General features: G+C 53.9%; 2 protein-coding genes and 1 long non-coding RNA gene across 12 annotated transcripts in view; 1 reads left to right on the forward strand and 2 right to left on the reverse strand.

Annotated features, from left to right (window-relative positions):
- LOC135318490 (uncharacterized) overlaps window positions 1-19274 on the reverse strand; it is a 31792-nt gene extending 12518 nt beyond the window's left edge. For 2 of the 6 annotated variants that reach the window (XR_010379242.1, XR_010379247.1), the window contains exons 1-4: window positions 16352-16841; window positions 15035-15603; window positions 3268-4083; window positions 1206-1376 (exon numbers count right to left, since the gene is read on the reverse strand). This is a non-coding gene — a long non-coding RNA (uncharacterized LOC135318490). Of the gene's footprint in view, window positions 1-1205; window positions 1377-3267; window positions 4084-15034; window positions 15604-16351; window positions 17183-17908 lie in introns of those variants that run through there. The other 4 variants (XR_010379246.1, XR_010379243.1, XR_010379244.1 and 1 more) reach the window with 4 other exon arrangements.
- GPM6B (glycoprotein M6B) overlaps window positions 1-22844 on the forward strand; it is a 144837-nt gene extending 121993 nt beyond the window's left edge. For 3 of the 5 annotated variants that reach the window (XM_031445933.2, XM_031445929.2, XM_031445931.2), the window contains 6 exons: window positions 3328-3514; window positions 3820-3976; window positions 14798-14969; window positions 16836-16909; window positions 17716-17781; window positions 20838-22844. In XM_031445933.2, coding sequence (XP_031301793.1) covers window positions 3328-3514; window positions 3820-3976; window positions 14798-14969; window positions 16836-16909; window positions 17716-17781; window positions 20838-20987 — 806 coding nt within the window. In that variant the 3' untranslated portion in view covers window positions 20988-22844. Of the gene's footprint in view, window positions 1-3327; window positions 3515-3819; window positions 3977-14797; window positions 14970-16835; window positions 16910-17715; window positions 17782-19273; window positions 19412-20837 lie in introns of those variants that run through there. The other 2 variants (XM_031445930.2, XM_031445932.2) reach the window with 1 other exon arrangement.
- A 1029-nt stretch (window positions 22845-23873) lies between these two features.
- The window catches only part of OFD1 (OFD1 centriole and centriolar satellite protein), a 49816-nt gene continuing 49461 nt past the window's right edge, over window positions 23874-24228 (reverse strand). Inside the window, exon 24 of the transcript XR_010379241.1 lies at window positions 23874-23963. The gene's annotated coding sequence lies outside the window, so the exon portion shown is untranslated. The remainder of the gene's footprint in view (window positions 23964-24228) is intronic.

Here is a 24228-nt window from a genome sequence, read left to right on the forward strand (position 1 = left end):
AAAAATTATTAAGAAGAATGTCAAGACGGCAATAGCAGAGCGCGGAAGTAGGTGCGGGGGCCCCGTGAGCCTGTGAGGCTGGCCTGAACACACAGCATCGTCATGGCCGCCGCCAGCACCTCTGCCACGTACTGAGCCGCATGCTTTGCAGGGCGGAAAGGCTGTTACCGCGAGGACACTGACAGTACTGACACCGTACTTTGGAAACATATGTAGGCTTTTCTTACTAACTTTTTGCAGCACTTTCAGTGTCTCTGGGGTAAGTGTGTGGCGTATGACCAAACCGCCCAGTGTTCAGAGAGACCTTACACAGCCGTGGTAGAGATGGCTTCTAGACTTAACATGGAAGGCACAGCGGGAAGGGACCCATTTAGAGATGGCTGCCCACCCCGTGTGCAGTTTTCGCCCTGCGGGTAACTGGTCAGCCAAGCTAGAAGCAGCTCTGTATGGAGCGGTATATTTTCCTGTAAGTGTCCCACATTGTATTTCTGCTCACATTGGCCGGCAGGGTGTGTTCAGGGTTGATCAGTGCATGTGGAACAAGACTGAGCAATATGGTGACTTCTGTTCTACCGGAGCCAGAGGAGTTCTATATTCACAAAGAAAACCATCTGCTGGAAAACCTAAGAGCCTTGGCGTCTGCTGAGAGAGTATGGTTCATTGACATGATTCCCCCAAGTTCTTGAGTCCGTGGTTTTCCCTGCTGTTCTAAAACCAGCCTCACAGCATGGGGTGTCTGAAGTCCATGGGAGAGAGAAATTGAAGGGGAACTTGAGGCCTGATCTAGTGGTGAATTGGGGACCGAGCAGCATTGTTCTTCTAACCCCACCTGTCTTTTTAGCCAAGGAACAGCTGTGATATTTCCTTTGAAAGCGGCAGAATGCTCTAACCCTCCGGATGAAAGACTGCTGTGAAGTGGCAACTGTGGATGTGGAAGGATGAGTTCTGTGGTTAAAGGGCAAGTTGTGCTATGCTGTAAGACCTAACCCTAACTCAGAGGATGAGGAAGGATGTGGGTTTATTAAAGTGTGCAGACACCAGAACTATTCAGAAAGGAATCAGTATTTTCTCAGATTAGGTATCTGTACCCCCGTGGCAGCTGCGTATGCATTCTGCACCCTAGGTCCTTCTGTAGGCAGCCTTTCCCGAGCCCTGTCCACTATGGCTTTTATGTGTCCTCCCGTCCCTCCGTCTGTCCTCCTTACCTGCCCGCCATCCGCTGGCTCTCCGGCAGTCCATGTCTTGGTGCTCGTCACGCTGCGCTCTAGGAGTTCTGTGACTTGTCTGCCTGCAGCGTTAGACTGATCTCCTTGAAGGCAAGTAAGAGGCCTCCCTTTGCATTTGTAGTCCCAGTGCCAGGCCCAGTGCTTCCTACCCTGTCGATCGTCACAAAGGACTGAATTACTGAAATGCAAAGTGAAACTCAGTTCGAACTAAGTCATGACACAGAAAATTGACTATGTGGCAAGTCTCAGTATATCTTCCACAGCCGTGTTCTGCAGTGACAGACTGTTCTGTATGCGTCCTGTCAAGTATGGTAGCCACTAGCACACGTGGCTTTTGAGCATGTGAAATGTGGCTAGTGCACCTGAGGAATTGAATTTTTGAGTTTTTTAAAAATTATCTAAGTAGCCACATGTGCCTAGTAGCCAGCACATTGGACAGCAGAGTCTCAAGGCCCCACATCTCCCTCCAATGAGGACCAGATGTAACATCATTAGCGAGGGACGCAGGCCTTCATCTTCTTCCTAACTTCATCATGGAGGCTGACAATGGGGGAGGTGGCGAATGGCACAACACGTACAGGTCTCTTGTCCCTTTCTGTAATGGGACACATCCAGGGCAGGCATTTTCGTCTCTCTCGGTTTGGGAGCCTGGGGAGAATTTGGACTTGCGTTCCTCTCACCTCTCCTCAGCCCCCAGGTCCTAGGACGAGGTAAGGTTGACCTCCGTCGTCCTCGTTCACACAGGTCTCTCGGGGACGGACTTGCTGGTGAACTTGAGCTGTGCTGTGTGCGCTAGTTCCTATTTTAGGGAGTTCCTAAGTAAGTCAGGGAGATTGGTCTTCATGAGAAGAGCTGGTCATCTTTTGAAATGAAAGGATGCACACTTTCTTAGGAAGGCCTGACGGGTTTTGTTTCCCAGAGAACTGGAGAGAGATCGGGTGGTGTTTGTGGACACCTCTTGGGGTAGGTCGAGGCACATGCTAGTTTAGAATGGGATGCTCACTGTAATGGCGAAGCCTGTCTGCAGTGTTGCACGCTGGGTAGTCAGTCCCTGTGCACCGTGAAGGCCACGTCGGGGACAGAAATGTAGCCACTTAACGCGCTTGCCCCGAAGTAACACGCTGCTCTTGGTTGCTGCTAAACGTCACGATGTGTTCAGGGTTCGCGTTCCCTGCCTTGCCACTTACTTAAGGGTCTGGATGATAGAAACAGGGATCGGAGGTCAGGAGAGGTACCGACATCAGCCAGAGGCCAGCACTGCCCTCCTGAAACGTACATGTCTCTGAACTGAAAATGTCACCTGGCCCTGTCCCTGGGGAGGTCTTTACAGACATCTCCAAGCAAAGTCTATCTTCACAGTGACCAAAAGTGTTATTCTCCTGAAGAATGAAGAGTGAAGTGTGGCTCTCTCCAAGTGTGGCTCTCTCCTTCATTTCACTTCATGGATACTCATTTTGTCCTTTTTGTGTTTTCCCCTTCTGTTCCTTTTCCCTGCTGAAGTCCTTAAGTGCCACCCGCCAGTTTTGGGTCCTTCCTCTGCACGCGCGTGTCCAGGGGGCGGGTGCAAGCCGAGGCGGTGGGCTGGGGGAGGCCTGGGACCCAACAGCTGCAGCTGCCTGGCCCCGGGGAGCGTTCGTCCCTGGGGGGTGAGGGGCTGTCCGACACGGATGCGATCGATCGAGGTGACAAAACGCCCACCAGCTTTCCTAAGCGACCGCCGTGGGGTCGCTGCCGTCCCCTGCCCGCGGCTCTCACAGCAGGGCAGGGGCCGGGCAGCGTGCGGTGGCTTCACCTCGCTGCCGCCTTCCTGGCTGCCTGAGTGGGACGCAGGCTCCTCGGTGTCCCTCCCCCGAGCCCAGGTCAGTCCGGAAGCTGCAGACTGCGAGCTCGTCTGGCTGTGTGTCCGGCGGCCGCTGCGCTGCCCGGCCCGAGCAGGGGAGCCCCGTGGCCCCGGGGAGCCCCAGCACCCCCCCCCCCCAACCCCGCCGCCGGCCCCGGGAGCGCACGAGGGAGGGTGCGGGACTCAGCCACCTCTGCTCACCTGTGGGCTCAGGAAGGCCTCGGGCGCGTAACGGGTGCGCTCTCTCTCCTCCGGGCCCAGGCTGCTTCGAGTGCTGCATCAAGTGTCTGGGGGGAGTCCCCTACGCGTCCCTGGTGGCCACCATCCTCTGCTTCTCCGGCGTCGCCCTGTTCTGCGGCTGCGGCCACGTGGCTCTGGCGGGCACCGTGGCCATCCTCGAGCAGCACTTCTCCACCAACGCCAGTGACCACGCCCTGCTGAGCGAGGTGTAAGTTCCTGCTGCCCTTTGAAGAGGGGTTTGAAAGGCGACCACCCCAGGGGGCTTTCAAGAAGTGTGCTTGTTGGGCAGAGAGCTTTCCAGTCACGCTCACAGACTGCAGACGGCAGCGGGAAAGAGCGCCCAGGGCGCCGCGGGCCTGTGGGACCCGGGGCGGGCTCTCCCGTGGGGCAGGGCTGGCAATCACAGCGGAGGGCGCGGCGGTGCTGTCACCTTCGTGGCCTCCCTTCGGAGGCCAAAGACATCTGTTAGTGATGCACGAAACGTAACGGCGCGGGACCTGCTTCCTTCCCCAGAATCCAGCTGATGCAGTACGTCATCTACGGAATCGCGTCCTTCTTCTTCCTGTACGGGATCATCCTGCTGGCGGAGGGCTTCTACACCACGAGCGCCGTGAAGGAGCTGCATGGGGAGTTCAAGACCACCGCCTGCGGCCGCTGCATCAGTGGCATGGTGCGTGCGCGTCCCTGATGCCTGCTTGTCCGGGCTGCGCCCACAGCCGTCTTCTGCGTGTCCCTCTGTGCCTGCTAAAAGTCCGCTGAGAGTCCGTGATGGAAGTGCTGTGGGGGAAAGCAGACTCCTAAGTTAATTAATTCAGAGCTTTGGGGAAATTTCATAAGCACAGATAGCAAGTTAGAAACGTAGGTAGCAGTCTCACTTCACGTACCTAAAAATGGAATTTGATTTCTGCTTCCAGCAAAAACTCCTCTGTCCTACCCCGGGGCTTGAACGCAGGACCTCCTGCTTGCTAGCCCTGCTCTCTGCCCCGGAGCTACAGGCTCTCGCTAGCTACCTCAGTTTCCCCGAGTCAAGTCAGGTTTATCTCCCCCAGCTGAGGGAGGATGCTGGGTCCCTGGTTCCTCAGCTGCAACCCAGCCTGAGGCACCAGGGATTCAGCATCATTCGTTAGTTGAGGAGTTAAAGGTGAGTGAGGGGGAAACTCTGGTAGCTAGCGAGAGCCTGTAGGTTAGGGGTAGAGAGCTAGGACTAGTAAGCAGGAGGTTGTAGGTTCGAGGCAGGCAGAGAGGCAGAGAGGCAGAGAGGCAGAGAGGCAGAGAGGCAGAGAGGCAGAGAGGCAGAGAGGCAGAGAGGCAGAGAGGCAGAGAGGCAGAGAGGCAGAGAGGCAGAGAGGCAGAGAGGCAGAGAGGCAGAGAGGCAGAGAGGCAGAGAGGCAGAGAGGCAGAGAGGCAGAGAGGCAGAGAGGCAGAGAGGCAGAGAGGCAGAGAGGCAGAGAGGCAGAGAGGCAGAGAGGCAGAGAGGCAGAGAGGCAGAGAGGCAGAGAGGCAGAGAGGCAGAGAGGCAGAGAGGCAGAGAGGCAGAGAGGCAGAGAGGCAGAGAGGCAGAGAGGCAGAGAGGCAGAGAGGCAGAGAGGCAGAGAGGCAGAGAGGCAGAGAGGCAGAGAGGCAGAGAGGCAGAGAGGCAGAGAGGCAGAGAGGCAGAGAGGCAGAGAGGCAGAGAGGCAGAGAGGCAGAGAGGCAGAGAGGCAGAGAGGCAGAGAGGCAGAGAGGCAGAGAGGCAGAGAGGCAGAGAGGCAGAGAGGCAGAGAGGCAGAGAGGCAGAGAGGCAGAGAGGCAGAGAGGCAGAGAGGCAGAGAGGCAGAGAGGCAGAGAGGCAGAGAGGCAGAGAGGCAGAGAGGCAGAGAGGCAGAGAGGCAGAGAGGCAGAGAGGCAGAGAGGCAGAGAGGCAGAGAGGCAGAGAGGCAGAGAGGCAGAGAGGCAGAGAGGCAGAGAGGCAGAGAGGCAGAGAGGCAGAGAGGCAGAGAGGCAGAGAGGCAGAGAGGCAGAGAGGCAGAGAGGCAGAGAGGCAGAGAGGCAGAGAGGCAGAGAGGCAGAGAGGCAGAGAGGCAGAGAGGCAGAGAGGCAGAGAGGCAGAGAGGCAGAGAGGCAGAGAGGCAGAGAGGCAGAGAGGCAGAGAGGCAGAGAGGCAGAGAGGCAGAGAGGCAGAGAGGCAGAGAGGCAGAGAGGCAGAGAGGCAGAGAGGCAGAGAGGCAGAGAGGCAGAGAGGCAGAGAGGCAGAGAGGCAGAGAGGCAGAGAGGCAGAGAGGCAGAGAGGCAGAGAGGCAGAGAGGCAGAGAGGCAGAGAGGCAGAGAGGCAGAGAGGCAGAGAGGCAGAGAGGCAGAGAGGCAGAGAGGCAGAGAGGCAGAGAGGCAGAGAGGCAGAGAGGCAGAGAGGCAGAGAGGCAGAGAGGCAGAGAGGCAGAGAGGCAGAGAGGCAGAGAGGCAGAGAGGCAGAGAGGCAGAGAGGCAGAGAGGCAGAGAGGCAGAGAGGCAGAGAGGCAGAGAGGCAGAGAGGCAGAGAGGCAGAGAGGCAGAGAGGCAGAGAGGCAGAGAGGCAGAGAGGCAGAGAGGCAGAGAGGCAGAGAGGCAGAGAGGCAGAGAGGCAGAGAGGCAGAGAGGCAGAGAGGCAGAGAGGCAGAGAGGCAGAGAGGCAGAGAGGCAGAGAGGCAGAGAGGCAGAGAGGCAGAGAGGCAGAGAGGCAGAGAGGCAGAGAGGCAGAGAGGCAGAGAGGCAGAGAGGCAGAGAGGCAGAGAGGCAGAGAGGCAGAGAGGCAGAGAGGCAGAGAGGCAGAGAGGCAGAGAGGCAGAGAGGCAGAGAGGCAGAGAGGCAGAGAGGCAGAGAGGCAGAGAGGCAGAGAGGCAGAGAGGCAGAGAGGCAGAGAGGCAGAGAGGCAGAGAGGCAGAGAGGCAGAGAGGCAGAGAGGCAGAGAGGCAGAGAGGCAGAGAGGCAGAGAGGCAGAGAGGCAGAGAGGCAGAGAGGCAGAGAGGCAGAGAGGCAGAGAGGCAGAGAGGCAGAGAGGCAGAGAGGCAGAGAGGCAGAGAGGCAGAGAGGCAGAGAGGCAGAGAGGCAGAGAGGCAGAGAGGCAGAGAGGCAGAGAGGCAGAGAGGCAGAGAGGCAGAGAGGCAGAGAGGCAGAGAGGCAGAGAGGCAGAGAGGCAGAGAGGCAGAGAGGCAGAGAGGCAGAGAGGCAGAGAGGCAGAGAGGCAGAGAGGCAGAGAGGCAGAGAGGCAGAGAGGCAGAGAGGCAGAGAGGCAGAGAGGCAGAGAGGCAGAGAGGCAGAGAGGCAGAGAGGCAGAGAGGCAGAGAGGCAGAGAGGCAGAGAGGCAGAGAGGCAGAGAGGCAGAGAGGCAGAGAGGCAGAGAGGCAGAGAGGCAGAGAGGCAGAGAGGCAGAGAGGCAGAGAGGCAGAGAGGCAGAGAGGCAGAGAGGCAGAGAGGCAGAGAGGCAGAGAGGCAGAGAGGCAGAGAGGCAGAGAGGCAGAGAGGCAGAGAGGCAGAGAGGCAGAGAGGCAGAGAGGCAGAGAGGCAGAGAGGCAGAGAGGCAGAGAGGCAGAGAGGCAGAGAGGCAGAGAGGCAGAGAGGCAGAGAGGCAGAGAGGCAGAGAGGCAGAGAGGCAGAGAGGCAGAGAGGCAGAGAGGCAGAGAGGCAGAGAGGCAGAGAGGCAGAGAGGCAGAGAGGCAGAGAGGCAGAGAGGCAGAGAGGCAGAGAGGCAGAGAGGCAGAGAGGCAGAGAGGCAGAGAGGCAGAGAGGCAGAGAGGCAGAGAGGCAGAGAGGCAGAGAGGCAGAGAGGCAGAGAGGCAGAGAGGCAGAGAGGCAGAGAGGCAGAGAGGCAGAGAGGCAGAGAGGCAGAGAGGCAGAGAGGCAGAGAGGCAGAGAGGCAGAGAGGCAGAGAGGCAGAGAGGCAGAGAGGCAGAGAGGCAGAGAGGCAGAGAGGCAGAGAGGCAGAGAGGCAGAGAGGCAGAGAGGCAGAGAGGCAGAGAGGCAGAGAGGCAGAGAGGCAGAGAGGCAGAGAGGCAGAGAGGCAGAGAGGCAGAGAGGCAGAGAGGCAGAGAGGCAGAGAGGCAGAGAGGCAGAGAGGCAGAGAGGCAGAGAGGCAGAGAGGCAGAGAGGCAGAGAGGCAGAGAGGCAGAGAGGCAGAGAGGCAGAGAGGCAGAGAGGCAGAGAGGCAGAGAGGCAGAGAGGCAGAGAGGCAGAGAGGCAGAGAGGCAGAGAGGCAGAGAGGCAGAGAGGCAGAGAGGCAGAGAGGCAGAGAGGCAGAGAGGCAGAGAGGCAGAGAGGCAGAGAGGCAGAGAGGCAGAGAGGCAGAGAGGCAGAGAGGCAGAGAGGCAGAGAGGCAGAGAGGCAGAGAGGCAGAGAGGCAGAGAGGCAGAGAGGCAGAGAGGCAGAGAGGCAGAGAGGCAGAGAGGCAGAGAGGCAGAGAGGCAGAGAGGCAGAGAGGCAGAGAGGCAGAGAGGCAGAGAGGCAGAGAGGCAGAGAGGCAGAGAGGCAGAGAGGCAGAGAGGCAGAGAGGCAGAGAGGCAGAGAGGCAGAGAGGCAGAGAGGCAGAGAGGCAGAGAGGCAGAGAGGCAGAGAGGCAGAGAGGCAGAGAGGCAGAGAGGCAGAGAGGCAGAGAGGCAGAGAGGCAGAGAGGCAGAGAGGCAGAGAGGCAGAGAGGCAGAGAGGCAGAGAGGCAGAGAGGCAGAGAGGCAGAGAGGCAGAGAGGCAGAGAGGCAGAGAGGCAGAGAGGCAGAGAGGCAGAGAGGCAGAGAGGCAGAGAGGCAGAGAGGCAGAGAGGCAGAGAGGCAGAGAGGCAGAGAGGCAGAGAGGCAGAGAGGCAGAGAGGCAGAGAGGCAGAGAGGCAGAGAGGCAGAGAGGCAGAGAGGCAGAGAGGCAGAGAGGCAGAGAGGCAGAGAGGCAGAGAGGCAGAGAGGCAGAGAGGCAGAGAGGCAGAGAGGCAGAGAGGCAGAGAGGCAGAGAGGCAGAGAGGCAGAGAGGCAGAGAGGCAGAGAGGCAGAGAGGCAGAGAGGCAGAGAGGCAGAGAGGCAGAGAGGCAGAGAGGCAGAGAGGCAGAGAGGCAGAGAGGCAGAGAGGCAGAGAGGCAGAGAGGCAGAGAGGCAGAGAGGCAGAGAGGCAGAGAGGCAGAGAGGCAGAGAGGCAGAGAGGCAGAGAGGCAGAGAGGCAGAGAGGCAGAGAGGCAGAGAGGCAGAGAGGCAGAGAGGCAGAGAGGCAGAGAGGCAGAGAGGCAGAGAGGCAGAGAGGCAGAGAGGCAGAGAGGCAGAGAGGCAGAGAGGCAGAGAGGCAGAGAGGCAGAGAGGCAGAGAGGCAGAGAGGCAGAGAGGCAGAGAGGCAGAGAGGCAGAGAGGCAGAGAGGCAGAGAGGCAGAGAGGCAGAGAGGCAGAGAGGCAGAGAGGCAGAGAGGCAGAGAGGCAGAGAGGCAGAGAGGCAGAGAGGCAGAGAGGCAGAGAGGCAGAGAGGCAGAGAGGCAGAGAGGCAGAGAGGCAGAGAGGCAGAGAGGCAGAGAGGCAGAGAGGCAGAGAGGCAGAGAGGCAGAGAGGCAGAGAGGCAGAGAGGCAGAGAGGCAGAGAGGCAGAGAGGCAGAGAGGCAGAGAGGCAGAGAGGCAGAGAGGCAGAGAGGCAGAGAGGCAGAGAGGCAGAGAGGCAGAGAGGCAGAGAGGCAGAGAGGCAGAGAGGCAGAGAGGCAGAGAGGCAGAGAGGCAGAGAGGCAGAGAGGCAGAGAGGCAGAGAGGCAGAGAGGCAGAGAGGCAGAGAGGCAGAGAGGCAGAGAGGCAGAGAGGCAGAGAGGCAGAGAGGCAGAGAGGCAGAGAGGCAGAGAGGCAGAGAGGCAGAGAGGCAGAGAGGCAGAGAGGCAGAGAGGCAGAGAGGCAGAGAGGCAGAGAGGCAGAGAGGCAGAGAGGCAGAGAGGCAGAGAGGCAGAGAGGCAGAGAGGCAGAGAGGCAGAGAGGCAGAGAGGCAGAGAGGCAGAGAGGCAGAGAGGCAGAGAGGCAGAGAGGCAGAGAGGCAGAGAGGCAGAGAGGCAGAGAGGCAGAGAGGCAGAGAGGCAGAGAGGCAGAGAGGCAGAGAGGCAGAGAGGCAGAGAGGCAGAGAGGCAGAGAGGCAGAGAGGCAGAGAGGCAGAGAGGCAGGCGATCGCCTCTTCCCTCCCTCCCTCCCTTCCTTCCTCGCCTCCTCCCTCCCTCCTTTCTTCCTTCCTCGCCTCCTCCCTCCCTCCCTCCCTCTTTCCTTTCCTTCTTTCTGCCTCGCCTCCTCCCTCCCTCCCTCCCTCTTTCCTTTCCTTCTTTCTGCCTCGCCTCCTCCCTCCCTCCCTCCCTCTTTCCTTTCCTTCTTTCTGCCTCGCCTCCTCCCTCCCTCCCTCCCTCTTTCCTTTCCTTCTTTCTGCCTCGCCTCCTCCCTCCCTCCCTCCCTCTTTCCTTTCCTTCTTTCTGCCTCGCCTCCTCCCTCCCTCCCTCCCTCTTTCCTTTCCTTCTTTCTGCCTCGCCTCCTCCCTCCCTCCCTCCCTCTTTCCTTTCCTTCTTTCTGCCTCGCCTCCTCCCTCCCTCCCTCCCTCTTTCCTTTCCTTCTTTCTGCCTCGCCTCCTCCCTCCCTCCCTCCCTCTTTCCTTTCCTTCTTTCTGCCTCGCCTCCTCCCTCCCTCCCTCCCTCTTTCCTTTCCTTCTTTCTGCCTCGCCTCCTCCCTCCCTCCCTCCCTCTTTCCTTTCCTTCTTTCTGCCTCGCCTCCTCCCTCCCTCCCTCCCTCTTTCCTTTCCTTCTTTCTGCCTCGCCTCCTCCCTCCCTCCCTCCCTCTTTCCTTTCCTTCTTTCTGCCTCGCCTCCTCCCTCCCTCCCTCCCTCTTTCCTTTCCTTCTTTCTGCCTCGCCTCCTCCCTCCCTCCCTCCCTCTTTCCTTTCCTTCTTTCTGCCTCGCCTCCTCCCTCCCTCCCTCCCTCTTTCCTTTCCTTCTTTCTGCCTCGCCTCCTCCCTCCCTCCCTCCCTCTTTCCTTTCCTTCTTTCTGCCTCGCCTCCTCCCTCCCTCCCTCCCTCTTTCCTTTCCTTCTTTCTGCCTCGCCTCCTCCCTCCCTCCCTCCCTCTTTCCTTTCCTTCTTTCTGCCTCGCCTCCTCCCTCCCTCCCTCCCTCTTTCCTTTCCTTCTTTCTGCCTCGCCTCCTCCCTCCCTCCCTCCCTCTTTCCTTTCCTTCTTTCTGCCTCGCCTCCTCCCTCCCTCCCTCCCTCTTTCCTTTCCTTCTTTCTGCCTCGCCTCCTCCCTCCCTCCCTCCCTCTTTCCTTTCCTTCTTTCTGCCTCGCCTCCTCCCTCCCTCCCTCCCTCTTTCCTTTCCTTCTTTCTGCCTCGCCTCCTCCCTCCCTCCCTCCCTCTTTCCTTTCCTTCTTTCTGCCTCGCCTCCTCCCTCCCTCCCTCCCTCTTTCCTTTCCTTCTTTCTGCCTCGCCTCCTCCCTCCCTCCCTCCCTCTTTCCTTTCCTTCTTTCTGCCTCGCCTCCTCCCTCCCTCCCTCCCTCTTTCCTTTCCTTCTTTCTGCCTCGCCTCCTCCCTCCCTCCCTCCCTCTTTCCTTTCCTTCTTTCTGCCTCGCCTCCTCCCTCCCTCCCTCCCTCTTTCCTTTCCTTCTTTCTGCCTCGCCTCCTCCCTCCCTCCCTCCCTCTTTCCTTTCCTTCTTTCTGCCTCGCCTCCTCCCTCCCTCCCTCCCTCTTTCCTTTCCTTCTTTCTGCCTCGCCTCCTCCCTCCCTCCCTCCCTCTTTCCTTTCCTTCTTTCTGCCTCGCCTCCTCCCTCCCTCCCTCCCTCTTTCCTTTCCTTCTTTCTGCCTCGCCTCCTCCCTCCCTCCCTCCCTCTTTCCTTTCCTTCTTTCTGCCTCGCCTCCTCCCTCCCTCCCTCCCTCTTTCCTTTCCTTCTTTCTGCCTCGCCTCCTCCCTCCCTCCCTCCCTCTTTCCTTTCCTTCTTTCTGCCTCGCCTCCTCCCTCCCTCCCTCCCTCTTTCCTTTCCTTCTTTCTGCCTCGCCTCCTCCCTCCCTCCCTCCCTCTTTCCTTTCCTTCTTTCTGCCTCGCCTCCTCCCTCCCTCCCTCCCTCTTTCCTTTCCTTCTTTCTGCCTCGCCTCCTCCCTCCCTCCCTCCCTCTTTCCTTTCCTTCTTTCTGCCTCGCCTCCTCCCTCCCTCCCTCCCTCTTTCCTTTCCTTCTTTCTGCCTCGCCTCCTCCCTCCCTCCCTCCCTCTTTCCTTTCCTTCTTTCTGCCTCGCCTCCTCCCTCCCTCCCTCCCTCTTTCCTTTCCTTCTTTCTGCCTCGCCTCCTCCCTCCCTCCCTCCCTCTTTCCTTTCCTTCTTTCTGCCTCGCCTCCTCCCTCCCTCCCTCCCTCTTTCCTTTCCTTCTTTCTGCCTCGCCTCCTCCCTCCCTCCCTCCCTCTTTCCTTTCCTTCTTTCTGCCTCGCCTCCTCCCTCCCTCCCTCCCTCTTTCCTTTCCTTCTTTCTGCCTCGCCTCCTCCCTCCCTCCCTCCCTCTTTCCTTTCCTTCTTTCTGCCTCGCCTCCTCCCTCCCTCCCTCCCTCTTTCCTTTCCTTCTTTCTGCCTCGCCTCCTCCCTCCCTCCCTCCCTCTTTCCTTTCCTTCTTTCTGCCTCGCCTCCTCCCTCCCTCCCTCCCTCTTTCCTTTCCTTCTTTCTGCCTCGCCTCCTCCCTCCCTCCCTCCCTCTTTCCTTTCCTTCTTTCTGCCTCGCCTCCTCCCTCCCTCCCTCCCTCTTTCCTTTCCTTCTTTCTGCCTCGCCTCCTCCCTCCCTCCCTCCCTCTTTCCTTTCCTTCTTTCTGCCTCGCCTCCTCCCTCCCTCCCTCCCTCTTTCCTTTCCTTCTTTCTGCCTCGCCTCCTCCCTCCCTCCCTCCCTCTTTCCTTTCCTTCTTTCTGCCTCGCCTCCTCCCTCCCTCCCTCCCTCTTTCCTTTCCTTCTTTCTGCCTCGCCTCCTCCCTCCCTCCCTCCCTCTTTCCTTTCCTTCTTTCTGCCTCGCCTCCTCCCTCCCTCCCTCCCTCTTTCCTTTCCTTCTTTCTGCCTCGCCTCCTCCCTCCCTCCCTCCCTCTTTCCTTTCCTTCTTTCTGCCTCGCCTCCTCCCTCCCTCCCTCCCTCTTTCCTTTCCTTCTTTCTGCCTCGCCTCCTCCCTCCCTCCCTCCCTCTTTCCTTTCCTTCTTTCTGCCTCGCCTCCTCCCTCCCTCCCTCCCTCTTTCCTTTCCTTCTTTCTGCCTCGCCTCCTCCCTCCCTCCCTCCCTCTTTCCTTTCCTTCTTTCTGCCTCGCCTCCTCCCTCCCTCCCTCCCTCTTTCCTTTCCTTCTTTCTGCCTCGCCTCCTCCCTCCCTCCCTCCCTCTTTCCTTTCCTTCTTTCTGCCTCGCCTCCTCCCTCCCTCCCTCCCTCTTTCCTTTCCTTCTTTCTGCCTCGCCTCCTCCCTCCCTCCCTCCCTCTTTCCTTTCCTTCTTTCTGCCTCGCCTCCTCCCTCCCTCCCTCCCTCTTTCCTTTCCTTCTTTCTGCCTCGCCTCCTCCCTCCCTCCCTCCCTCTTTCCTTTCCTTCTTTCTGCCTCGCCTCCTCCCTCCCTCCCTCCCTCTTTCCTTTCCTTCTTTCTGCCTCGCCTCCTCCCTCCCTCCCTCCCTCTTTCCTTTCCTTCTTTCTGCCTCGCCTCCTCCCTCCCTCCCTCCCTCTTTCCTTTCCTTCTTTCTGCCTCGCCTCCTCCCTCCCTCCCTCCCTCTTTCCTTTCCTTCTTTCTGCCTCGCCTCCTCCCTCCCTCCCTCCCTCTTTCCTTTCCTTCTTTCTGCCTCGCCTCCTCCCTCCCTCCCTCCCTCTTTCCTTTCCTTCTTTCTGCCTCGCCTCCTCCCTCCCTCCCTCCCTCTTTCCTTTCCTTCTTTCTGCCTCGCCTCCTCCCTCCCTCCCTCCCTCTTTCCTTTCCTTCTTTCTGCCTCGCCTCCTCCCTCCCTCCCTCCCTCTTTCCTTTCCTTCTTTCTGCCTCGCCTCCTCCCTCCCTCCCTCCCTCTTTCCTTTCCTTCTTTCTGCCTCGCCTCCTCCCTCCCTCCCTCCCTCTTTCCTTTCCTTCTTTCTGCCTCGCCTCCTCCCTCCCTCCCTCCCTCTTTCCTTTCCTTCTTTCTGCCTCGCCTCCTCCCTCCCTCCCTCCCTCTTTCCTTTCCTTCTTTCTGCCTCGCCTCCTCCCTCCCTCCCTCCCTCTTTCCTTTCCTTCTTTCTGCCTCGCCTCCTCCCTCCCTCCCTCCCTCTTTCCTTTCCTTCTTTCTGCCTCGCCTCCTCCCTCCCTCCCTCCCTCTTTCCTTTCCTTCTTTCTGCCTCGCCTCCTCCCTCCCTCCCTCCCTCTTTCCTTTCCTTCTTTCTGCCTCGCCTCCTCCCTCCCTCCCTCCCTCTTTCCTTTCCTTCTTTCTGCCTCGCCTCCTCCCTCCCTCCCTCCCTCTTTCCTTTCCTTCTTTCTGCCTCGCCTCCTCCCTCCCTCCCTCCCTCTTTCCTTTCCTTCTTTCTGCCTCGCCTCCTCCCTCCCTCCCTCCCTCTTTCCTTTCCTTCTTTCTGCCTCGCCTCCTCCCTCCCTCCCTCCCTCTTTCCTTTCCTTCTTTCTGCCTCGCCTCCTCCCTCCCTCCCTCCCTCTTTCCTTTCCTTCTTTCTGCCTCGCCTCCTCCCTCCCTCCCTCCCTCTTTCCTTTCCTTCTTTCTGCCTCGCCTCCTCCCTCCCTCCCTCCCTCTTTCCTTTCCTTCTTTCTGCCTCGCCTCCTCCCTCCCTCCCTCCTTCCTTCCTTCCTTCCTCGCCTCTTCCCCTCTCCCCCCTCCTCGCCTCCCTCCCCCACGCTCCTCCTTCCTGCCTCTTCCCTTCTTCCTCTCCTCTTTCCCTCCCTCCGTCTACTGCTGTGGGTCTTACAGCTGATTAAAAACCAACACTAGAGGGAGGGAAATGATTACTTTTATCAGATTCACTGTGGGTTAAGCTTGTGTTCCATCCTGGCTGCTGCAACCTTGTAAGAAACGTTCGAGTAGCTGTTGCACTTCTGTCATTTCTCTCGATCTGGAAACTAGCAATGTCTTTTGACAAAGGGCTTCCAGGAGCAATTGCTGTTACGTACCTCTCTCTCTCTCTAATGTGGGAAACTGGTATGAAGGTAGAATTCAGGGGCCCGTGAACGCATCCAGCCACAAACCCAGACTAAGTGGGGGAACTGACTGATGTTTACGAGGGCCAGGAGGAGGCCCTGGCACTAGCTCTGTGACCTTGGAAGAAGGAGGTCATCTCTTAAGGTCTCATCTCCTTGCTACAAGAGGGACCTGCAGAGAGTCCGTGGAGTGGCTTCTGGCAGTGACATCCCCGATCCCATAGCTCTGGAGAGCGCCACCACCCAGCTGCACCCGCCAGCCAACGCTTCTCTGCTCCCTGGTTCCTACTGTGGCCCGGGCTGTGCTCTGACTGCACCCCTAAAGTTCAGCATTGGCCACAAATGCATCATCGTTCCTCCTAGGGGGTGCGCCCGGCCCCGGTGGGTAACCATTCTTTCCCCTGCTCATTTTCTGCTAGTTCGTCTTCCTCACCTATGTGCTGGGAGTGGCCTGGCTGGGCGTGTTTGGTTTCTCTGCGGTGCCCGTGTTTATGTTCTACAACATATGGTCAACCTGTGAAGTCATCAAGTCTCCCCAGACCAACGGGACAGCCGCGGTGGAGCAGATCTGCGTGGACATCCGGCAATACGGTACTTCCCTCTAACGCCCTGGATGACTTGTCACCCTCGGGTGCGGAGGTCGAGCCCTTACTTACTCCATGGGCGTCTGCTCCAGGGTCGGCATCTTCCACTCTGTTAGAAGAGTTTATTTTCTTTCCTTCAAAACGCTCCATTTTCTGGATGAAAACATCACTTGAGGCTCTTAGGTCCTAAAAAGTGTCATTCAAAATTGTTATAAAGTTTCTTTTACTACATACCTGAAAATATAATTTAAAGCTGCTTTATAATGCAGTTCAGTTAAAAAAAAAAAGACATCTGGATAGCCACTATGAAAAGATCCATATTTTTCCTTGAATTTCTTTGCTTTTGTCCCATCCACAATATGGGAGGCAGTATACAAACCAATTCGTTTGCACATCCAACTCTTCGAATCAGGCCTTTTTAAAAAATGACCAATTGCTTAATACAGAAAAAGAGAACATACAGTTCAGCCGTATCTTACAGTCAGCAGAAGGTCCTCTGCAGAAGCCAGCTGTTGGAAACCCGCCTAAACTCATTTTCTAATGAGGGGGGTCCTCACAAGAGGCAGCTAGGGTTGGCTTATTCTGAGAAGCCACCAAGGGGGCCGGTGCCCCTCCTGTCCGTCACTGCAGATTCGACTTCCCTGTTGAGTGACAGAAGGTAATTTGATGAGTGTTTCTGGCCAGGATAGTGGGAAATTCTGTTCTTGGCAGAAACAACTACGGGTAAATAAAGCTTCTCAGTAACTTAAGAGGAAATTACCGTTCTTTCGGAGCTGTTCTGGCCAGGACTACTTCATTCTTGCTTCAAAACATAATACAAAGCTCACCTCAAACTGCCCGTCTCTTCTTATAAAGACCCAGGCTCAACCACACTGTGCTTTATGATAGATTGACATTGGAGACTCAAGTTGATTATTAAAGGGTTTGTAAATGAATATCAAGATGCACATCATTTCCCTATTCTTACATATTTCCTACACATTTTTAGTCATCAGTAATCATTTTTTAAAAAGCTTCAATGTTTGAAATCACTGCTTCCATCATTTCCCGGCCTTCTGAAGCATTAAGACTGACTGTTGGGCCACAGCAAAGATGGAAGGAATAAGGAATTTCTTTTTCTAAATCTGCCTCCTGCCTCCCAGGAGGAGCAGCATTTGAGCCGGGCGTCACACTAAGCACGCCCCTACGGCAAACAGAGCCGCAGCGCAGTGGACGACGTCACTGCGGAGGGGAGGCCCGGGGACACTGACAGACACCCCATGGGCCGTGGTTTTCGAATTTTTCAAGTTTCCAATTGAATTTTCAATCCAGAAGTATTTCTGATCTACTTGTCAAACACAAAAACTGACAAGAGAGAAATCCATATTATATAACAGAAACATAAATTACCTCGTCCAATTGCCATGAAACTTTCCGAGCACAGCCTTCTAATTTCCAACCTGATCTGGGGGCAGATCACTGACAACGAGCTGGAGTAGCGAGGACAGGGACCGTGACATTCACGGGGGAATGGATTTGACCTTGAGCAGGATGCAATGCTGCAGAACAGGAGGCAGCCTCCAGCTGCTGAACTGCAGTTCATCAGTCTCAGCTCAACTCAACAAAGCACAATTTGTAGGGGGAAAAAAATCGGGTTGTTCAGTTCTCTTACTAATTGACTTTACTCTCTTGCCCTCGTGTCCAAATGGGACTTTTTATTCTAAAAAGCTTGTTCTGTGGGGGGGGGGGGTGGAGGGGGGAGCTACTCAACTGCTGAGGAAAATGCCTTGGCGTGCGACTGCCTCGGACCTGGCATCGGAGTGGCGGGGCGCACTGCGAGCCGGGCCGCGGGAGGCGCAGTGTGACTCACGTTCTGTCGCGACCCACCCCGCAGGTATCATTCCTTGGAACGCCTTCCCGGGAAGAATGTGCGGCTTCGCCCTCGAGAGCATCTGCAACACCAACGAGGTACAGCCACCGTGCGGGGGCCCCGGCTGAGCAGCGGGCACTTAGGTCTCCTGGCAGCTGTCGGTGACCCAGGAAAGGGCCCTGTCACATGGCCCTGCCCCTGGAGTGAGGGTCCTTTAAATCAGAGCGCATTCTCTTGTGGCAGTGATTTGAGAGTGCACCAGTCCTGCATCTTGGAAAGTACACGTAAAGGCTTCTCTTTTACCTTGACATAGTTTTGCAAAGTTGGACCTGTGTCACAGAGCACAGGCCACTTTTCAGAGAAAAGATCCCCTGGAATTTGGACAGAAAGCACATTTCAGTTAGGGTTCCAGGGTGAGGTGCTGCGATCTCGTGCTCATCCTTCGTCGGCAGTAAACGCTAGCACACTTTGCTTTAAAAGCTCTCGGCCCGAGAATATTTTTCAGGCATTGCTTTCTAACTGTTTATAAAAGAACATTCTCCAATGCATGAGTGGGAACTGATGTACCTAAGAGAATCTGAACATGCTTTGGAAAGCAATGAGTTACAGAAATAATGAGGGCACTCCCCCACCCCCGCTGGTGAGCGGGTCTAGCCACGATCTGGACTGGCTCACCACCGGGCCGCACAGGCAGGCCCCCAACAGCCCTCCCCACCAGCTGCTCAGAGGGTACAGCCCGGGCATCAGGAAGTGATGCCAGGGTTGCGAACCTGGCCTGAAGCGCATGCGCTCACACCCCGCCTCCAGGACAGTCCCTGGGAGACGGAGGGAGCCGTGGCCGGGGAAGGTGGAGACCCTCTCCTTCCCTGTACCACGCTGACATCGGTGCCCTGTTCTTTCCTAGTTCTACATGTCCTATCACCTGTTCATCGTGGCCTGCGCGGGAGCTGGTGCCACCGTCATTGCCCTGGTGAGTCGCGGCCCCGGGACGGGCCCGTGTAGTCCCCCCTTCCCTGCAGTCCCTTTAACAAGAGGTTTCCCTTCCAGCCATCCCTCCTGGGGCTCGACCTTGGGTAAATGCCCCTGTGCAAACTTACTGCCTGTCTAGGTTGCAGGAAGCACCAGGGTGGGGGAGTCTTTGGCATCAGTTGTAGGTGATGACATTGGGATGCTGTGGAAGGAAGAGAGGGTACCAACCCCAGGACACACGTTAACAGGATGGGCATGGTGCATGGCTGCCCGCTGAGCCCTTCCTTTCATGGCTTCAGTCGTGGAGAAATGCTCCTGTGAGACATGACTCATTCCTTTGCCAACAAATCCTAATTTCCAACGGGAAACACGCATATAGGCCTCCATCCATGTCAGTGGACCTTAGTGGGCCCAGCAGCTGTGTGCTGGAGGGTCTCCTTGAACCCTGAACAGGCGAGCACCCAGCCCTTGCTCCCAGGGGACCACAGCTCGGTTCCTGCCAGCCTCAGCATCACCGTATCTTTTGGTCAGAACAAGGCTCCATAGGGATCAATTTGTTCCTGCTTAAAGACAGCTTTAGTGTGTATGTAGTGGGCTCCCGGCCACCAGCAGCACGCCTCCAATGCCACACGTCAGAGCCCGCGCAGCCTTCTTGCCCTCGGGACGCTAGGCTGCCCTTCAGCACATGAGGAAGGAACATTTAAAGGGCAAAATCACAGAAATGCAGAAACCAGGGCACTAAGTAGATTGCAAAAAGGACACTTGTTTCCAACCTGAGAGCTGCAGGAAGGCGGTAGGGTGTCACCCTGGAGACTCACCTGTTTCCCCACACTCTGCCTGTCTAAACGGCCGTGGCCATGGCTGAGCCTGAGCCCCAGCACAGACGTGGGAGTGACAGAGCGACTGTAGCAGACACAGATGCCAACTCCGCAACCACACAGGCGTGTGTGTGTGTGTGTGTGTGTGTGTGTGTGTGTGTTTAACGGGGGAGGGCTGGCCTTGGGGCTTCCAGAAAGCTGAGATGGCTAGAGCGAGGGGAAAGCTCACGTGCACGGAGAAGACCCTTCCCATCTTTTCCAGCCGTGACATCACCCCGTCCCATCCCAGCCGGGAAAGCAGCAGCGGTCACGGCTTGGTGGTGACCCGCTCTCTGGGCCTGGCTGCTGAGCGGGCGGCTGGGGAAGATGAGAGGGCTCTCCACCTCATCTTTCTCCTACTGCAGAGCCAGCTCTCTCTCATCACTCTTTAAACACATCCAGTCTTTTCCATAAACGCATTGAGAGGACCGCAGAGCACTTAGAGTGTATGGGACACGCCCAGCAGCGTGTGTGCGCGCTGGCCCGGAAGGGAAGGCTCCTCCTGTGAGCGGAAATGTGACAAAAGAGCCACCTTAGGCTCTGAGCCGGCGCCCAGCCCCGCCCGAGGCGAGGAGCGCCAGGGCGCCGGCCCTCACTGCCTGTATCTTACTGTCCTGTTCTGTTCTCTCCCACCAGCTGATCTACATGATGGCCACTACATATAACTATGCGGTTTTGAAGTTTAAGAGTCGGGAAGATTGCTGCACTAAGTTCTAAGTTGCCTAAGGCCAATAGGAGCTTTAGAGAGCTCTACTCAGTAGCGTGAAATCTCACTGACACCCAGACTAAAGCAGAGTCTAGGTTTCTGCAGTTTTGTTCCAGTAATTTGTAAATCGCTCTAGTCAACTCATTTCGCGCGGTTGATTTAATAAAATGACTTACCGTACGTGAACTACAGCATAACGAGATCTGGCTATTTCCACAGGGAGTCAGTTATTTACTGACCTGGGTGAGCATCCACTGAAAAATCATTTTCCTAAGCTTTGCGCAGCATCTCTAGGGGAAGTGTGTAAACTCTGGAGTACCTGCATGTTCCGTTATTTTGACTCGCTTGATACCCAGTTCCAGGGACGAACAGGAAAACACGTGCTGAAGGTGAAGTGGAAGGGAACCGTTGCAGTCTGGAGTCTGTCTTGTCAGACCCTGGAAAATATTTTAGAAATCTATTCTAAATTCGATTTAAAAACTTTTTTTTTTTTTAAAAATTACCTGGCTCACGACCAAATAAAAGCCCCTCAAAGCAGCCAGGTGAAAATTTGAAGCAAAATAACTCATTTCTTAGCTCTGGAAAGAAGGAATTATACATAGTCTTATTTTTACACAACACCCGTGTTCCTTTCAGAGCGCACAGAATTGGTAAGTTCAAAGCGGGGTGTCTGGGTGAGTGCTAACTGATTCCTCGTAGCCACTTCTCAAACTGCAGAGAAGATTTCAGTACGATTTTAATGGGGAGAGAAATTGTGCCTGGATCCGAAAGTCTCAAATATGTGGAGAAGGAAACATGAATTCTAAGGACCTCGAGACGTAGATTTTACAGGAAAGATGAGGAAAACAGACGGGAAACGAGTGTTGGCCACGTCAACTGTAAAGCATGAGAAAGATTTCTGACATTTTGTGAAACGACGTCACGGCAGTTATAACATGAAAAATGTAGTTTCACTGCTAAACCTGTGTTAACGCAGACACTGCATGCTTGGCTTAGAGTTCTTAATTTTGGTCTTGACATTCACTTCATTTTTCCCTGTTAAATACGTAGTTTTATATCATTTACTCAAAGTACACACTGTTCACACTTTCAGGCCTTTGGGGGAACTGGTTTTTAAAGCCACAGACAGGAAAGAGCTTTGCACGACACTTGTTTTAAAATAACCCCACAGCGTGTTTCTGAACTTCTGCATGAGTCTGGAGAGCCACTCCCAGAATGGTGGAAAGCACCCTCTCGTATTGCAGTTTTGCCTTTTCTTAACAGTAACTTTGGCCGTTTTCTTCCGAGTTCATTATGTTTGTGTACTAACGCTCCTTCAGCCTTTTAATACGAAGCGTCCTAGCCGCGCTTGCTGTCCGCGCCCGGCGCCGCCGAGCAGAGTGAGTATTAACCCGAGTAACTGTCCCCCCGACAGCGCAGCGCGTCTAACCTGCCTCGCAGCCGGCCCCGCTTCTCACGTGCTCACTAGCCATCATGCTCACCCTTCTTTTCCAGATCCACTTCCTCATGATACTGTCTTCTAACTGGGCTTACTTAAAGGATGCAAGCAAAATGCAGGCTTACCAGGATATCAAAGCAAAGGAAGAGCAGGAACTTCAAGATATCCAGTCTCGGTCAAAAGAACAACTCAATTCTTACACATAAATGTTTGCCAGAGGGTCTCAGCCGACGAATTCACAGCTCTGACAAATCATCAGACAGCTGGTCTGCAGTACAGATGTGTACCCCACCAAACAAACTCATGTGCAAGTCCAAACACGTCACTGTCTAGCTCAAGCTGCTGGGATGTATTTCTAGGAAAATCTTCCAGTAGGTAAATCTTTTGCTTTGGAACAGATAGCGGAGGTCTTCCGTTGGCCATTTTAAAAGGCAACACTTTGCCAAAACGATGGTTTATCCTTCTGAAATTTGTGGCATGTTCACATTCTTTACTAGAGCAATCTGACTAAGATGGACAAGGGGAGTGAGGCATACTCCTTGATCGGGGCTGTGATGCGCCCATAAATTCAGGTATGCCATCACTCCTCAAATAAATATACCTAAACAGGGAATAAAATGGAATTGATGTGAAGTTCCACTTCTGACCGCTGACATTTATTAAACTGTCACCAAGATAATGCAATTCTTACAATTGACCTTTTTAAAAAAAAAAAAATTAGCTGATTTTCTCCCAAGTGCAGGACATATAATTTCCTGGTCCAATCAAAACTATTCTTCCCAAGAATTCTATAACGAGTCTACTCTAATAATTCTGCCACACCTACCGTGGACGAAGCTGGATGCCGACTGACAAGTCTTTCCAGAATCAATTTCGTAAACTTGATTTCATTTGAGTACAGTGACCAGTTGGCATCATTCTTCTTGAGAAATGTCAGCTCTGCCTTAATGACTATTTGCTTTAACTTTCTAAGAACTTACGTTATAAATAAGAGACCCCAAATCCTTCATAGAATTTTGTTCCACAAATGTTTTTCTTAATTAAAAAGTGTTACCTTATTAAAATGACCGCCACTCTAAACCATTTTTACGTGGTCTGAATACTGAGTTTACACTTTTGTACCAACTATCGAAAACCTAATTACAAACAGGCCACAGACCTTCTACTTTTATAGACTTGAATACCTAAGTAATTTACATGAGGGTTGGTATTTACTTCAGTTTTTCTTATCTAAATCTTACTTTCCGGAAATGATAAAGTTCAGTGTTCAGCAAAAAAACAAAACAAAACAAAAAACAAACAAACAAACCTGCTTGAGTTTAAGCCATCTTCAAAGAAGACTTGCCTTCTCAATTCATTGTGTTGCAGAACATGAAGTGACTGTAGGCGTCGGGTGTTAGTGGTGGTAAACTTTGTGTTGTTCTTTATGAAATGATCCATATAACCGTTGGGTGCATCAGTGCTTTTTATAAGGGGCTGCATACTATAGGGGTAACTATGTATATTCATGTTAAGAATTAACTTGTGGTTTGGCTGTTTCCTGGATTTTAAAACATATACATGTGCAGAAGTGTGTTACAATGAAAGGAAGCATACCTTTATCAGATGCTATTGAAATTGAACATCAAGTATAATATTCAACTTGGATTCTTTTCGTTGTTGTTAATGCCTAAAAATGCCTATTTGGATCTTGACAACTTTTGTGTTTTAATTGGGAGCAGCTCTCTCCTGTGTAGAACAGTTGTTCCAGACTAGCTTGGTGTTTTGTTTCCCTGTTGCATGACAGACTTAAATCTTTTTTCCAGCAGTGGAGGTGCTGTTAAGAGTCCAGTGTTCTAGAAGAGACAGTGTCTAAAGCCTAACTTTACTTTTCTAATTCTGGTAGCTCTTACCAGGACTTTTTGAAAGTTTTGTTTAAGTAGTCTAATATTTTTTATGTAAAGAGCATTAAATTTTGCTATGTACAAATTTTTGTAACCTAACAGTGAATCAATATTTTCTATCAGTGCCAAGGGCTTCCTGTAGTTCTATTCAAGTGTTACAATAAATATTTGTAGATAATAGTCAATACTTGTGTATGCTTATTTTAAAGATCTATTTAGGTGGAAATTGTTGTGGATGTATTAAGAGAAATGAAATAAAATTACAGCTTCATTCACTTGCCTTTTTACCATACATAAATACTCTCTTTCTCTGTCCTCAGTATGGTGTCATTTTTAAACAGCATGCATAAAGACTCCCATTTGTATGGAAATCAACTTTATAAGTAAGTGCTCCATGGTTTTCTAAGCAAGAGCATTCTGAGAAAAATTTTGGAAACAATGAAGAACCTTCATTGTTCATGTTCCATTGGCTGTTTTACAAACCCAGGCTGTAGATCGGAGTTACGCAGCAAGGCAGCAGAGCTCGATGTGTTACACAGGATCGCATTTTATACTCAAACTACTGATCTGTCCACATGAGTAGACATTTGGATTTTCTACACCTGCCCTTAGGAAGCACCACCTTTTGTCACTATTGACACAGGGACATTTCTGGTTGTGACCCTTCGTTCACGCTCAGCAGAACTGTCAGGACCCAGCTCGTATGCCGACTGCCACACTACTTAATACCTTCTGTTTACATCATGTTTTGGGGCTGTTACTTCTTAACGTACCTAAGATCACATACACTATCTTAGTTATTGACAGTGATCCTGCCACAAAATACTGGAACCTCTAGAGGGTGAGGCAGAGATTTTTGCACTTCTCTCGTTATATGTTGTGAAATGATTTTAAAGAAATGAAACAGAAGTCAAAAGTACAGGGACAGGACCTATTCATTTTAAAACCAGCAAACAATACTTTAAGTCCATTAAAAAGTGCGGACCAAAGACTCCACACTAAAACTTTCGGAACAGATCCTTTTACGGCTTTTTAGTGCTCTTAGACTCATAATCCAGGCAAACCCCAGAGATACGGCGGGTTCCATTCCAGACAGCTGCAATACGGTGAATATTACAATCAAGAGTCACATGAATGGTTTTAGTTTCCCAGTGCATATAAAAGTTATGTTTCAATCATAATCTATTCAAGTGTGCAACAGTATGTCTAAAAAAAGTTGTACATACCTTGATTAAAAGATAGTTCATTGCTGAAAATGTTAACCATCATCTTCGTCTTCAGTGCGTCATCAGCTTTTTGCTAGTGGAGGATTTGAAATATTGTGAAAATTACCAAAATGAGATTCAGAGAAACCAAGTGAGCAAATGCTATTGGGAAAATGGCGCCAACAGACTTGCTTGATGTAAGGTTGCCACAAACCTGCTTATTTATTAAAAACATAGTATCTGTGATGTGCAGTCAAGCGAAACACAATGAAACAAGGTCTGTCTGTATTACAAGATTTTAAAAAGAGTCAATCCACCGTGTTATTAGTGTCTTTTCCTAAATGGTGGCCTCTTTTGCT

This window comes from Camelus dromedarius, chromosome X (assembly GCF_036321535.1).
Source record: "Camelus dromedarius isolate mCamDro1 chromosome X, mCamDro1.pat, whole genome shotgun sequence".
Taxonomy (NCBI): domain Eukaryota; kingdom Metazoa; phylum Chordata; class Mammalia; order Artiodactyla; family Camelidae; genus Camelus; species Camelus dromedarius.